The sequence below is a fragment of the Dysidea avara genome, chromosome 3 (genome assembly GCF_963678975.1).
Source record: "Dysidea avara chromosome 3, odDysAvar1.4, whole genome shotgun sequence".
Taxonomy (NCBI): Eukaryota; Metazoa; Porifera; class Demospongiae; order Dictyoceratida; family Dysideidae; genus Dysidea; species Dysidea avara.
Genome location: NC_089274.1, coordinates 39,425,416 through 39,441,401, shown reverse-complemented (window position 1 = coordinate 39,441,401; position 15,986 = coordinate 39,425,416). Strand labels below are relative to the sequence as shown.

At 37.2% G+C, this 15,986-nt stretch overlaps 1 protein-coding gene across 1 annotated transcript in view; it reads left to right on the top strand.

Annotated features, from left to right (window-relative positions):
- The window catches only part of LOC136248272 (glutathione synthetase-like), a 63,578-nt gene extending 48,040 nt beyond the window's left edge, over positions 1-15,538 (top strand). The window contains exons 10-13 of the mRNA XM_066040071.1: positions 641-722; positions 2,185-2,388; positions 9,442-9,631; positions 15,367-15,538. Of these exons, the coding sequence (XP_065896143.1) occupies positions 641-722; positions 2,185-2,388; positions 9,442-9,631; positions 15,367-15,490 (600 nt within the window). The 3' untranslated portion in view covers positions 15,491-15,538. The remainder of the gene's footprint in view (positions 1-640; positions 723-2,184; positions 2,389-9,441; positions 9,632-15,366) is intronic.
- The last annotated feature ends 448 nt before the right edge of the window (positions 15,539-15,986 follow it).

Genomic DNA, 15,986 nt, shown 5'->3' with positions numbered 1-15,986 from the left:
AATTTTAATAATGACAATTCAGGTAAATTTAGTGTTGAATCCTAGTGAAACTTGGAGGAGGCAATGCAAATTCACCTGAATTGTCGTTATTAAAATTTTTGCCATTAACTTACCATCACAGCCATTTCTTGGCCACTACCTTTCATTTCACATCTTTTTCACCCTGGCCTTTTTGGGGCCACACTCTTTTTTTATAGCTTGGCTGTTTTGGTTTAGGTATCACTTCTTTTTGTATTGCAAGCCACAAAGCTGGCCATGAACTGGCTTTGATGCTTCCTTTTAACTTGTTGTTTTTTCTTTACTGCAGGAATTGTGGAAAAAATAAGCAATTGTGTGTATAGCTTTTTGTCTGATTAAACATTTATATGGCTGTGATGGTAGGTTAATGGCAAAAATTTTAATAACGACAACTCAGGTGAATTTGGTGCTGAATCCTAGTGAAACTTAGAGGAGGCAATGTAAATTCACCTGAATTGTCGTTATTAAAATTTTTGCTATTAACCTACCATCACAGCCATTTCTTGGCTGCTACCTTTGATTTCACATCTTTTTTCACCATAGCCTTTTTGAGGGCTGCACTCTTTTTTTACAGCTTGGCTGTTTTGGTTTAGATATTATTATAATTACAATACCTCTATAGGGACCTGAGGGTGATAAAGCAATTGAAAAGGCATTGAAAAGTCCTAAAAAGTTTGTTTTGAAGTCTCAGAGAGAAGCTGCTGGTAAGAATGCATGACATTACAAAGCTATGCTTGTAGTTGTGTTTATGTATGTACACATATATATGGATTTACAGTGTTTGTATAGCTTTCTGCATCATTTATGCTCCATGTTTGCACTACATAAGTATCTTTAACACCTCAGATCAAATGAAACCACAAGGTTATATTTCATGCATTGCCCTCACTACAGGGCAGTAGCATGATATAGCCCTGACCACAACTGCCTTTGATGCTGAAGCAGTTACAAAGCATCAGTTCCCTTTGATCCTTCATATTGAACTGCTTAAAGTTTTGCATTGTGGGTTTGAGTTTAGCATGTTGGTTTAGTTAAGCTAAGCATTCTCTTGAAGGAAAAATACCAATAGTGACAGTTCAGATACTAAGCATCACTAAATTATTGTTTTTGCAATGTGAGGATTTTTTTACACAACACATTTCAACCATATGACAAAATGGCTCAGACATTCTCAACCTATACTCCTAATTACTTACTTTATCACCTTAGGTTACTTTTGTTTTTAGATAAACTATAATTTAATCTTAATTTGTGATTAAATATTTTGTTGTAACCTCCCTGAATATATCAGTTTGTAACTGTACTTTTCAGTATTCTTAATCATGGTCATAATAATAGGCATCCACAAAGTGGTTATTTGGTTAGAAATGGTATCACTACAACCAACGAAACCCACAACCATTGCCCACAATTTAAAACCACAATCAATGTTTACAAAAAGTAATGTGGCAAATGCAGGTTTTTCTTCCTTCACCTATTAGGTAGTGGTATATATTACTTATACCATGGATTTACCTGATATATATAAGCACACGTACACCCTTGGGCCTGCGACCCTTGGGCTTGGGTAAATATATATCAGGCAAATCCCTCATGATCATGGTATAACTATTAAATGGCAAGCCCAGTGTTTAAATAAGTTGCTTGTAGTCAGGAGTGCCTTATTTGATGCATGTGCTTTTTCCTTTAACCACTAGCTGTTTGTCTCCTTTACAACTCAGGGGCGGATCTAGGATTTTTTGAAAGGGGGGGGGGGGGCTACGCTGGACAGGGACATAGGTAACTAGCCAGACATTAGAAGATACCAAGCCTTCTCACAAGGCCCTAACGGTAAGATTCATGTAGTATCCATGGTCAGAATTAGCTATTTGGAATAATGACTACATTAGTGTGCGAAGCACTAGGCCGAGGGATCTGGGGGTATGCCCTTCAGGAAATGTTTGAAAGTTAGCCCTCTAAAGGTGAATCTGAGTGTTTTTAGCAGTTTTTCAGTGGAAAATAATGGAATTTCATTTTATCAAAACACTTACTTTTCCATTAAATCAAGACTGATTGCAATATGCATGAGTAGCTATCATGCATGCATGATAATCTTTTCATTTGTAGCTACCAAGCATTTAGATGTAGCTAGCTATATATCATAATGCATCAGCTCCTCTTCAACAGCCTCAACTGTCTATCTTACTGATAAAAATAATGTTGTTGGATCCCACTGGAAGGTCGGAGTAGATTATTTCACATACCATGAAGTTGGAAGAATTGTGGAAAATGCTTACTCCAGCCTCAACATCAACAGATTCAAGGCAAACTCTCTTTATGGAACACTTGATTATCATCTTCTAAAGACCATCTGGGATTCATCAACATTGGGTGAGACTAGGACTTCAAACTACACAAGTTTGACTGTGATGATTTTGCAGTCTGCATGAAGAATGCTGTTTCTAAATACTCCCATGATCAAACAAAGCGGGAAGCCTTTGTGGGATAATGTGTGGAAGAAACATGTATAGCTAAACAGAGGCAGAAACATGTATAGCTAAGTAGTAGTGGTGTTGAACTTCACAATTATTAGTATGCATGCTCCTTAGCCTAGTGACACTTTGTTAGTCTTAACACCAATAAATTGTACTGAAAAGCAGGATGCAGTGAAGGGTACTAGTAGCTATTAGCTAGTCCACTGGAAATCCTTAGCAAAGTGCAACTATATTTGCATTTATGGGGTTTCTGAATTTACTGTTGTGATGGTCAACTTATTTCTAGTTCTGCCGGGTTATGAAGACTGACAAATACCAGCACCATAACCCACAGCATGGGGTCATATAAGAAGGTAACTGATACAGATTTTACATTCATAGGCAAAAGTGCTATAATAGTTGCCTTATAAACTTATAAAATACCAAAAGACTACAGTTTGCTAAATGGCTGAGTTGGTAACTATATATTATACTGAAGCTGATAATTCTAACCAATTAATTAAACCAACTAACACTTTTTGAATCATATAATAAATTCTAAAAACCACACTAATCACCTCTTATAATCATAGTGGAAAACACTGCTCATTATCTGAATAAAACAAATGCCCTAATTAAAACTTTTGTAACTAAAGATGCAACCCACAATCAAAACGTTTCTTGAAGAACTCTTGAGGAAAAGGAAGCTGTACTCTCCTGGAACAGGGTTGAACAATAGGTATAGTTACATAGGCGTTATTTGTGTTGGTAGTGATGCATAGTTCCTGAAATAAGCCTGCTTTTGATACACGTAGAAGATTTAGGGTTTAGTACTAACTTAGAAAGGAAAGGGGGGGCTATAGCCCCCTTAGCCCCCTCCCTAAATCCGCCCCTGCAACTACTGTATTTCCTTGTATAAAAGTTGCATTCAAATAAACTCCTGTCTCAATTATAAGCCAGATGGTTTCCAGCACATTCAGAAAATAAATGCCCTGTCTGCCTGAGCTATTAAAAAAGTTTGCTGTTAGTGGCTTCAATTCTTTTCCTTGCTGCACGTGTATGGTTGCGTGCATGCAGATATGTATCATAGATGTAATTGCCAATCACTTTAGGCTTTCACCATTATATAGTGTGATGTCATATAATAGTGTTCTATGCTTGCCATTATCAAGACACACGATATTGTGTTGTGCGGCCAAGTACAGCCAGTGCGGGTGTGTGACATAAGTGTGTATTTACTTTTATTTTTGGTGAATACATTAAGTTTTTTAATATAATATAAATCAATAATAAAAGAAAAGGTATTCATGTTCAAGCAGTGGGCAGAGAGGCAAACTTTTCCCAGGAACCAAGAAAACGCCGTTTTCATGCATCCATAGCTTGATAATGGCTAGATGGAAATTAACCATTTTTGCTGTGGAAACTCCCTTGGGGTGGGCACCTCCCATTTCAAATTTGAGATGAATCCACCAGGCTATCACTGAGATATGTGCCTTCGAAGTTTGTCTTACTTTCTTCGTAATTTTCTTCATCTTCTATCTTCTTCTTTTCGCACCACTTAGAAAAATTGCTATAACTCGTGCATGCTTTAGTCAATTTTCTTAAAATTTGGATGGCTGTACAGACATAATTTAGCACGTTTACAGTCCAAATTTTGTACACTTTGGATAAAGAATAAGGAAGTTAAACACGATTTTCAAAAAATTCGATTGTGATTTTTGTCACGGCCACAGGGACTGTTTGAAGGAATGACTTGAAAATCGGTAGGTACATGGAGTAACCATCGTAGTGGAAACCTTTTGTGGTTTGAAAGAAATCGCACTAACAGTCATGGAGTTATAACAAAAATGCCAACCATATATGATTGAGTTTTGTTAATAAAAAAAGTAATACTTGCCACACCTACCAGGCAAACTAGTTAACGGAATCAGCTGAAATCAAGTAGAGAGGTAAATAAATCATTTTAGAGTGATCTTTCAGTGGTTTACAAGGAATCAGATTAAAATCCACTGAGCTACACTATGAAAGTGAACTAGGTGTAACAAGTGCCAATCGGGATACTCTAATAGTGCAGTCACCCTAATAGAACATTCAGCTGTGCAATAAGTCACTCTATTGGAACGTTCAGCTACAATCAAGTCACCATGTAGAGAGTTCAGCTAGCAACATAGGGAGTTCAACTATAATCAAGTTACCCTTCAACTAGTATCAAAAACAAATCGCCCATTAGAGAGTTCAGTTACAAACAAGTCGCCCTGTAGAGAGTTCAACTACAAACAAGTCACCCTGTACAGAATTCAGCTACATTTTGTAGAGTGTTTCAGCTAGAAATAAGCAACCCTGTGGAGAGTTCAGCTACAAGCAAACTCTTTCAGTAGAAAGATCAGGTAGAAGCAAGTTATCCTGCAAAGAGTTCAAATCCATTTGAAGTCACCCTGTAGAGAGATCAAGTAGCTAACCTTGTAAAGAGATAAGCTACATTTCAAATCACCCTGTAGAGCGGTCAGCTTGAAACAAATCACCCTGTAGAGAGATCTGGTAGAAACAAGTCACCCTGTAGAGAAATCAGCTAGAAACAATTTACCCTGTAGAGATCAGATAGAAACAAATCACCCTGTAGAAAGATCAGCCAGAAACAAGTCACCCTGTAGAGAGTTCAGCTGGAAACTATAGAGAAATTGGCTAGAAACAATTCACCCTGTACAGATCAGCTAGAAACAAATCACCTTGTAGGGAGATCAGCTCAACACAAATTACCTTGTAGGGAGATCAGCTCAACACAAATCACCCTGTATAGAGAGATCTGGTAGAAACAAGTCACTCTGTAGAGAAATTAGCTAGAAACAATTCACCCTGTAGAGATCAGCTAAAAACAAATCATTCTGTAGAGAGGTCAGCTAGAAATAAGTTACCCTGTAGACAGTTCAGCTGGAAACAAGTCACCTATAGAGAGATCAGCTAAAAACAAACCACCTGGAGAGAATTCAGTTACAGTTTGTAAAGTGATTCAGCTAGAACCCTGTAGAGAGTTTAGCTACAAACAAACTCTTTCAGTAGAGAGATCAGCTAGAAGCAAGTTATCCTGCAAAGGGTTCAACTACATTTGAAGTTACCCTGTAGAGAGAACAGCTAGAAACAAGTATAGCCTTGTAAAGAGATAAGCTACATTTCAAATCACCCTGTAGAGAGATCTGGTAGAAACAAGTCACGCTGTAGAGAGTTCAGCCAGTAAGAAGTCACCCTGTAGAGAAATCAGCTAGAAAAAATCACCTGTAAAAAGATCAGTTAGAAACAAGTCACCTTGTAGCGAGATTAGCTACATTTCAATCACCCTGTAGAAAGATCAGCTTGAAACAGATCACCCTATAGAAGGATCAGTTAGAACCAAGTCACCCTGTAAAGAGTTCGGCTAGAAACAAATCACCCTGTAGAAATGAAACAAATCACCCTGTAGAAATGAAACAAATCACCCTGTAGAGAAATCAGCTGGATCAAGTCACCCAGTAGGGTGTTCAACTACATTTCAAGTCACCCTGTAGGGAGTGTAGCTAGAAACAAGTCACCCTGTAGAGAGATCAGCTAGAAACAAGTCACCCTGTAGAGAGTTCAGCTGGAAACAAGTCACCCTGTAGAAAGATCAGCTAGAAACAATTCACCCTGTAGAGATCAGCTAGAAACAAATCACCCTGTAGGGAGATCAGCTAGAAACAAGTCACCCTATCAGCTGGGAACAGGAGAGAATTCAGCTACATTTTGTAGAGTGTTTCAGCTAGAAATAAGCCACCATGTGGTGAGTTCAACTACAAACCATTCACCATGTAGTCAAAGAGTACAGTTACATTTATGAGGATCCCTGTAGAACTACATACACATTTCCCTGTAGATTATTCAGCTGCAAACAGTTTAACCTGTGTCAGCGTTGAAACCGGGTCGGGTCATCCGGGTCACATTTTCTCCGGGTCATCCGGGTCTGACCCGGTTTACAATTTATCCGGGTCTGACCCGGATTGGATCACGTGAGAAACGAAATTGTTCGTTTGACGACGTGGAAACTTATAAACGCTATCACGTAGCTCTTTCGTGAGCCACGCCCACTTATCGCATTACCAACATACGCTCAGCCACGCCTATTTGTTAGTAAGTGTAGTATGTAGCACGAAACTGAGGGTATCTATGGTGAGGGGTAGCTATTGTCAGTAGGTGAAGACCTTTTTTTTTTTTTTTTTTTGGGTCTTCAACCTACAGCTAGGCTGAAGTTGCAATATTTACTCAACATGAATCGAATGCTCAAAATGTAGACTCGTTCGCTCGCTCGAGACTAGCCGAAACACGTCTTGGCTTTAATTAATCCGGGTCACATCCGGGTCAGTGGGTCATCCGGGTCAGCAGTAGTGACCCGGTTTCAACGTTGACCTGTGTGACTTATTTTTATGACCAATCAATACAATTAAAAATTATTGCCTAAAGTACATGCAGAGTAGCTAAACAAATCATTAAAATCTTCTTCATAATAATTTTCTCTCTAGATCTGTGGCAAAGAAAAAGACAAGTTAAAAGAAATTCCTAAAGCTGGCCATAGGCTGGCTTTAGGTATGAAATTACAAAAAGAAGTGATATCTAATCAAAAATAGCCAAGCTGTAAAAAAGGGTGCGGCCTTCAAAAATCCTGGGCAAAAAAAGATGTGAAATCAAAGGTGGCAGTCAAGAAATGGCTGTGATGGTAGGTTAATGGCAAAATTTTTAATAACAACAATTCAGGTGAATTTGTGTTGCCTCCTCCAAGTTTCACTAGGATTCGACACCAAATTCACCGTTATTAAAATTTTTGCCATTAACCTACTATCACAGCCGCCACCTTTGATTTCACATCTTTTTTCACCCAGGCTTTTTGGAGGCCGCACCCTTTTTTACAGCTTGGCTGTTTTTGATTAGATAACTACTACATGACTCAAATTCAATTAAACAGTGAGTGTCACTTAGACCTAAATGCGTCTTAACTAAAGCCCTATATATTTCAGGCTGGATCAATAATTCTGGGAAGGAAATAAAAGCCAGGGCTTTTATACAGGGAAATACAGTATATAGATATAAAAATTTACTCAGCATTTTTGGCTACACCAACTGTGCAGAATGTAGAAATGTATGTATGCATGCCATCTTTATGAGCATACTATATTGTTTTGTGCCTTTATACCTTCTTGTTATCTACTTTTCCATTGTCTTGAATTCATTTATATATCACTGTACCATCATAAACCCACTGCCATACTAAGATAGTATTTTAGTTTCAGAGTATTTATGAATGGATGCATATATTACTGCCTCAGAATGTAATGTTTTTAAAGGAATTTGTGATCAATAACAACTGAGCATCAATAGTAAAGACTTATCTTTTAATTGATGTAGTAGCACACATTCACCAAACTCTCACTACTGCACAATTGTGTTATATCATAAAGTTTGCTACATGTGAATTACATTTCTCTGTACATACTACTGAGGTGTGATCAGATACTCTATTATAAACAACATAAGTGTAGCCAGACTAACATTTGATGAATTTAGCAAATCGAAGTAGATTTTTATCCCAGTGTAACCATACTTCAAAAGTTTATTTCCTAGACTATAAATATTAGGCCACTCCAAATAAATTCTCTGTTTCCCATCCTGCATAATTGCATGCGGGCGGGAGATCCATTTCCATTATTTCATTATAAGATTGGCAGCTTTTCTAACCATTATTTGCCTGGTACAGCTATAAAAAGCAGCAGAAAAACATGCTTAACTTCCTTTTTAAGTAGCAAAAATAGTACAAACGTGAAGTTTGTGCTGACTGGATAGTACTGCTGATGCATGAGCTGACACTATTTTCACTGAGCCTATCAGTATGCAAGAATAACTGGAAAATAATGGAAGAATACGGGATAATGGAATATTTAGAGCTGACAGCAACCAGATGTGGGTGGTGGATGGGAAACAGAGAATTTATTTGGAGTGGCCTTAAAAAATACACTAAGGTGTTAATATGGGCTCAAAGAATGTGACTAAATTTTGGGAACCGTCAATGTTTGCATATAAATAGATTGGGGGGAGATATGCGATTTTAAAGATTTCAGTCCAGTATATATATATAGCTTAGGAAAGCCAATGCTATAGGTTTGAAATTTTCACCATGAGTGTAGCCAACTATGTTCAGTTCTTACTAAGGTAGCCATTTCTAAAACCATAGCTTTAAGTATGACTGTTTCTGTAACACTGCCACATGACCGTGGGTGGTGGGGGAATTAGTACACTAGTGGGGGTGATTGGTGGATAAGCGGTATATCATCAGAAAATGACCAAGCAGGTTGTATGGAGTTTCCATCCTTAATATAGAGACCTCCTGACATTCTCAAATTAAGAATTCTGAAAGAATGCATCTGGACAACTGTCCAAGAATGTCCATGTCTCTATCCCTGTGTCCAGCTAGCCAGTGGTGCCAGAGTATTTCCCCATGGCTGGTGTGTGTGTCTAGACATCCACCCATGCAACCTCTGAACAGCTTGTAGCGGCGTGGCTGCAGTGGAAATGTTTAGTGTGTTGGTGTGGCTATCTTTTCATGGTATAGGTCAACCTTAATGGTATGTGCAAAGGTCAATAAAAGTTTGTCACAAATGTGATATCAGAAGCCAGTTACATAACAGAAATCTGAAACGTTATTGTGTTGTAAGCCTCTTATACAACAGTGTAGGTATTAGTTATTGTTGTTACCTTTATCTCAGTCTTGTGTGAATACATAACTTAATCCTTGACAAATCGCCAATTATTGCATTGTATTAAAATCATTGTTTAATTACAATCAAAAATTGGCTACATTTTGAACTTTTGTCTGCCTAATTACTTAAAATTCTGTTTTTTCCAGTCTCACAAAACTTTTGTTATTTTTCATAATAAACTACTTGCAATAAAGTGTATTAATTCCTTTATTTAGGTGAATGCTACATGGATGAAACTTTAAGGAAAAAACTTTTGCAATTACAGTGTTTGGAGTCAAGGGTTACATATACATTGATGGATCGCATTAACTATCCTACACAAGAATATGTGGTTGTTGGTAGTGACAGTAAGCATCAGCTGCTTCAGACTAGTCCTGAAGTTGGTATTTATGGAGTATTAGTGAGGTTAGTTATAAAATAAGTAACCTGCATCTACTGTGTGTATTCCAGATATAAAATCAGGACACACAATAGTGTGTTGTGCTGCCAAGTAAAGCCAATGCATTCGGGTGCACAATAGACAAGTGTGTATTTTACAGGAACTGAGAAAATGCTATTTTCACACCTTCACACCTCAGTAATGATAAACGTAAATAGCCCAATTTTTGCAACACTAACAAAACTTGCCATAACTTGTGCAAGCCTTTTTAGACTCTTTTCAAAGTTGGAGGGTGTAAAGAACATATTATAGCACATTTATCATACAATTTGTGTACAGAATAGTAGAAATGGAATACAAACAATTTTCCAAAATTGCAGGTGCAACATTTTTGTCACGCCTACTATCAGAAACAACTTAAGAATCGTTATACAGCTAAGTTAATGTTGCTTGTCAGTTTAACCCGGTCAGCAGGTCTTACCCTGTTGTGAGCGGGTTGCCACCGTCAACAGATGGTGGTTGTTTTGGTAGGTGTGCAGGGTTCCATGGATTCTCCTATTAATTCTCAAATAGGCCCCTTTTCAACAATTTTACATGATGTATACAGCATGTTTTACTACAAAGGCTTGGAGGTAGGAATGCTTGGGGATTCTAACATTCTCTGAAGCCACAAGAATTTCTGCATGCCAAAGAAAGGCAACTGCCTTTCCCTCCAAGCCATAGGAACCGTAAAACCTCTGGGATATTCCCTGCACACCCACCGCAAAGAATGTCCTCAAATCAAAACGATTTCCAGGTTTGTGTAAATGTTTGCCGCATCGCACTGAACTATGTTGAACTGCTTGTATCAAATGAACCATGTTGAACCACTCTGGAGTGGACCTGTTAGGGATGGTTCGATCTAGTTCTACATACCCAATATAAACAGTTGTGACCTTGCAATTCAGCTTAGTTCTAATAAACAGAATAAGATGTGAATAAAAAATACAGCTAAAATGCATATGGTGACTGTAATGATGAAATGAGGCAAGCACGCGTTCTCCTGTGCATGTTGCTCACTCCTTTTTAGACTCTTTTCAAAGTTGGAGGGTGTAAAGAACATATTATAGCACATTTATCATACAATTTGTGTACAGAATAGTAGAAATGGAATACAAACAATTTTCCAAAATTGCAGGTGCAACATTTTTGTCACGCTTACTATCAGAAACAACTTAAGAATCGTTATACAGCTAAGGTAACCATCGTAGCATGGACCTTTTGTGATTTGAAAGTACTAAGAGTAATTAGTAAAGGAGATATAAACATGTGAAACAATAACAAGCGTGATAAAGTTACTGTAATGAACAGTTACTGAGAAGTTTAAAAATAAATGCATGAAAATGCCAAAGTAACAGTTCTGGGTTTGAACCAGGGACCTATGCCAAGCCCTTTACCACTCATACAACAGAATTTTTAAAATTTATTTATTTATTAATACTTTACAGCACAAGTGCTGAAGGTCTGTAGGACACCTGGTCCTACAGCCTACTCAAAGACTTTACCTACATAAGGTGTGTTTGAAAAGTTGCAGAAAGGAGAAAAAACCCATGACTGGACCTAGGCAGCCTCGAACTCGCAGCCATCCGATTTACGCTCGAGCACTTACAGGAGTCTACCAGGTGGTCAGGATGTTTTCTCCTTGTTATTTTGATGTAACTATATCCATAGGAATTCTAGAGAGTAACTCATTATCAAAATATAATTGACTGTTGATATTTAGCCAGTCATTGCAATTTAAAATAATAAAACTTGAAGGAAAAATACACATATAAGAAAATGAAGAAAAAAGTGGTGAAACCAGGGCTCAAGCCACTAACCTCTAGGTTTAGAGTATCATGTTCCACCACTGTACCACTGCTGCTTGCTGCCAATTCCTTTTGTTTGTGAACTATTTAAATGTTACAAATCTAAAATACTATTTATCTAACCCATACCCTAATCTAACAGTTACAGTTACAAACAATGCCCTAATCTAGTTGTGTCCTCCTATTCACTGTTCCTAATCCTAGGAGCACTGTTCCTAATCCTAGGAGCACTGTTCCTAATCCTAGGAGCACTGTTCCTAATACTAAGAGTGCTGTTCCCAATCCTAAGAGCACTGTTCCTAATACTAAGAGCGCTGTTCCCAATCCTAAGAGCGCTGTTCCCAATCCTAAGAGCACTGTTCCTAATCCTTTAAGTGTGTTTCTTAACCATAGGGACAAATTCCTAATGTTTATACAACAAATAACTGGCTAAATTATGTACACCATGACTGGTGACCGGATAAATATCCACTTCAAATATAATTTCATAGAAATATCCATGGAAAATCTATGTGCATTGTATTAGAAGTGCTCAGAAAAATGTTTGCTCTTTTAGAGAAGAGCTCAGGAAAATGTCCGCTATATTAGATACCACAATTAAAAAAAAAAAACCAGGCTACATACCAAACCTATGTATACACAAGAGTCATGCAATGAGATACTCCAATGGAGCAGTTGGCTTTGCTACAACTTATTGTCGCGCCTACCACTTATGCAAAGTAGTTGAATTTCCTTGCACGTGTCAGGTAGCTATCAAGGTACAATGTAATGGAAATCTCAATGAGTATTAACGTGAAAGCCAACCGTGCATGTATGTATCAAGTGTGTTTTGAAGTCCCTTACACATGCGATGTTCAGTAACTAACTAAAATAATAAATACAGTTCTTCTGTTTACCCCTAGGATGAAAGATAGGCAAAAGCCAGCATAGCCATACAAATACAAAAGGCAATGATATCTAATCCAAAACATGAGCTATCAATATGATCAAAGAAGAAAGCATAAGTTATCAACAAATTATTAACTGCCTAAATTATGTGCACTGTGACTGGTGACCAAAGTGAAGTGATCATCACGAGCTATCTGATCTGTACGAGCTATCAATGTCTGGAACAGTTTACCCAATCACATAGTTAATGCACCCACACTCAATGATTTTAAAAATTCTCTTGACATTAACTGGTCTACTGTGTTGTATGTTAATAATTAGTTAATTATATTGTTGTATACTTATTGTTGGTACAAAGTTTTCGCTATGTAATTGTAAATTTTGTTAATTCTTTTTTTACAGATCAGGCTTTCAGGCTCCTTGAGCCTTCTTTACCTGTAACCCTAATACTATATTTGCTATAATTATATAGCTAAAGCATATTGAAACAAAATGAGTAACCATATAAAATATTGTGCACATTTTAATCATTATAAATAACAGCTGTGTGCATTTAAAGTTGATATTATTGCAGCCAATTTTGGCCTTCACCCAGGCTTTTGAAGGCTGCACCCTTTTTTACAGCTTAGCTGTTTTTGTATTGATTTCACTTCTTTTAAATACACCCATTGCCAGCTATAAACCTGGCTTTTGAGCTTGCTTTTACCCAATTTCTTCTTATTATTCTACAGGTAGAATGATGACTATGGAAGGTAGAAGTTACAGTATTTTTTTCTGTTGTAATAACCTAATAGAGTGCACATTTTTTGAGGACTTCTAATAAAACACACAGAGAATGTTTTAGAACAATCTAAATGTCAATTGTATAAAGTGTAAACTTTTCACCAATGAGTAGATTTAAAATGAAATTAAGTGATAATGGTGGTAAAATGTTTAGAAGTTAGGTCCCTGGTCTGGACAACTTTTTTCAATGTTTTTGCACACTTTCTGCTACTTGGTGACTGACCCTCACAACTTTACACCCAGTTGGTTTTTTCCTTGTAACTTGGTAGCTGTCACTGTGAATTTATTAAACTACAAAAGGTTTAGCTATTACAGATAGTCTATACACAGACTGATTTTCAAGTTATTCCCATAAGTAGTTTACCCTGCAGGCGTGACAAAAAAAATTGGTCTTTTTAATGTAAATAATTGTCCATAACTCTGACCAGACATGATGTGTGAATTCACCACAATACATCTCTAATATCTGCCAAATTTCACAGCAATCAAGTTGTGCATTTGTATTTTACACTGGTTTTTGTAAAGTGTGCAAAAATATGAAGAAAATTTTGCCCCCCCCAAGAAAAAGAAAGAAAAGAAATTAAGTCTAACTTTGAGGCCTTGTATTTCATGAACACATAAGGTGATTTTGCCTTAATTTGGTATGTGGAGTGCCAAAGGTGGAGGGCAGCTATAATGCAAAACTTATACGCTTTTGAGAAGGGACCATGGTACTATACTATACGCATCATTTTTTCTTCCGATAATTTGTTAACTTGACTGGTTACATTATTGGTAGTTAACTAAAATGTGTATTTGTTTCAAATATCTAGATATGTTAAATAATCAAGATAAGTTCAAAAGGGCCACACCCTGTTTTACAGCTTGGCTAAACAGCTTGGCTGTTTTGTATGAAAGAAAGTAAATTACAAGTGTCAGGTTAAAGTTTAGGTGGCTGTGTCCACTTATGTGATTGCAATACTCCCTTAAATTAGAATCCCTTTCAAAAGTCCTGGTTTTTACCCTATGTTTTTAGTCTATTAATTTCAGGGGCATACGCAGGAATTTTGAAAAGGAGTTTCCACTACAGCTAAGTGACTGTTATATTAGATTATTTTACATTACCTGACTTCTTTATTAGAGTATCTCGACCAACATTATTGGTCAGAAATGCTACAAGTGTTGCTACCATGTGAGAAACTATTACTTAACCAAGATAAAGATTTAAAATGTGTCCTGCTTTACAGATTCAGGGGTGTAGCCAGGATTTTCTGGAAGGGGGTTCTGGGGGTTCTGCTTTGATGTGGATGAATGTCTTTGGGGGAAGACTTGGGTGCTTCCCCTAAACCACGTTTGAATGAAAATAATGCATACACAAAATGTGCCCTTGGGCAGTAACAGTAATAAATCACTGTTTGTGCACCTAACTAGCTAAATCCTGCACACTGCTGTTTATGCAGTGCTTATAGAACCTATTGTAATGCTAACTAATCTTCACTTCTGGACAACATGCTGACAACCATCTTCACTGAACTTCTTAGCACACAGGAGTCCCTTAGTTTCTTCCAGGTATACTTTATTCTCTCTGTCGGTCCTCCTATTGATGGTCAGTAACTTCAGACTTCGCTTGTACTCCAATATATTTGAGGCATCATGTGCCCACAACATGTGACAAATAAACAAAACATTCATCAGGTAAATATACATCAACTATTCACGGTTTGTGCTAACCTGACACATGAATGTATAACATGACCACAAGTTTATCACAGCTGCTGCCTTGTAATATGTCTCAACCAACAGTCCTTCACCATTTTCACCATGCGTCATGTGCACAAATGATCATGTGATGCAACACTTTATTCATCAATGATTCAACATTAATGCGATGTGACCCTCAAAAAAAGTACAGAGCTGCGCTATCATGCAAGTAGCTACCAGAGAGCCCCAGGGCTGTAAGATTTGGTGAGATTTTTACTATTAAAAAATCTGTTTCTGGTTCATCTCCCCCCCCCCCCTTCCCAGTATGCCCCTGAATTTTAACCTTTTATAGCAGGTTGAATAAATGCAGGGTATGAGATACAGCTTTTTTACTTTTAGTGTAATTGTCATAATGTAGCCACAACTGCTCAAATGTTTCAAGATTGTGACTTAGCAGACTATTATAAGAGATTTTGGCTCAAGTCTTATGCATACATATGCACACACATGTATATTGTAATGTACACATATATGTGTGCAGTTTACTTGCTTTACTCTTTCAGGAATGGAGAAAAAGTGTTGATGAATTCATCAGCTGGGTATTCAGTTAAGTGTTTACCAACTCAAATGGATGAAGTTAGTTTGGCTACGGGTGCTCGTAGTTCTTTGATTCTGACTCTGAGCTAAAGTCATTGACACTGCATACACATTGATTGTGCTCTTTAAAATACAGAAGAATCATGTGTTGTGTATAATAATTATATTAAGTGTAGTGCCAATACATTTCTGGTCAGAATAAATGAAGAAAAATAAACTCCTTAATTATTACAGTAATCCAGAGGTGTTGGAGGTGAGTTTTGGATATCCCCTTTAAAATTTGTACGTTTTATCATACCACTTTATAGTAAACATTATATAGATACGTATGTATTTCATCATCTCAGTAAACCAACTGTATACATAGAGACCTCTACACATCAAAGTACCTATTTACGTAGGCTTGCAACACGAATGACAAAATCAGTATTATGGTTTGGTAGCACATGTAAAAGTGCAGAAAGCAGCAATAACAGTACAGTGCAGTAAACTGATATTTAATAGCTATTAAACATGAAGCTTACATCAGGAGAGTAGTGTTACATGGTGGCCAGACTGGTTTTCCTTCTACCCAATGAACAATCAA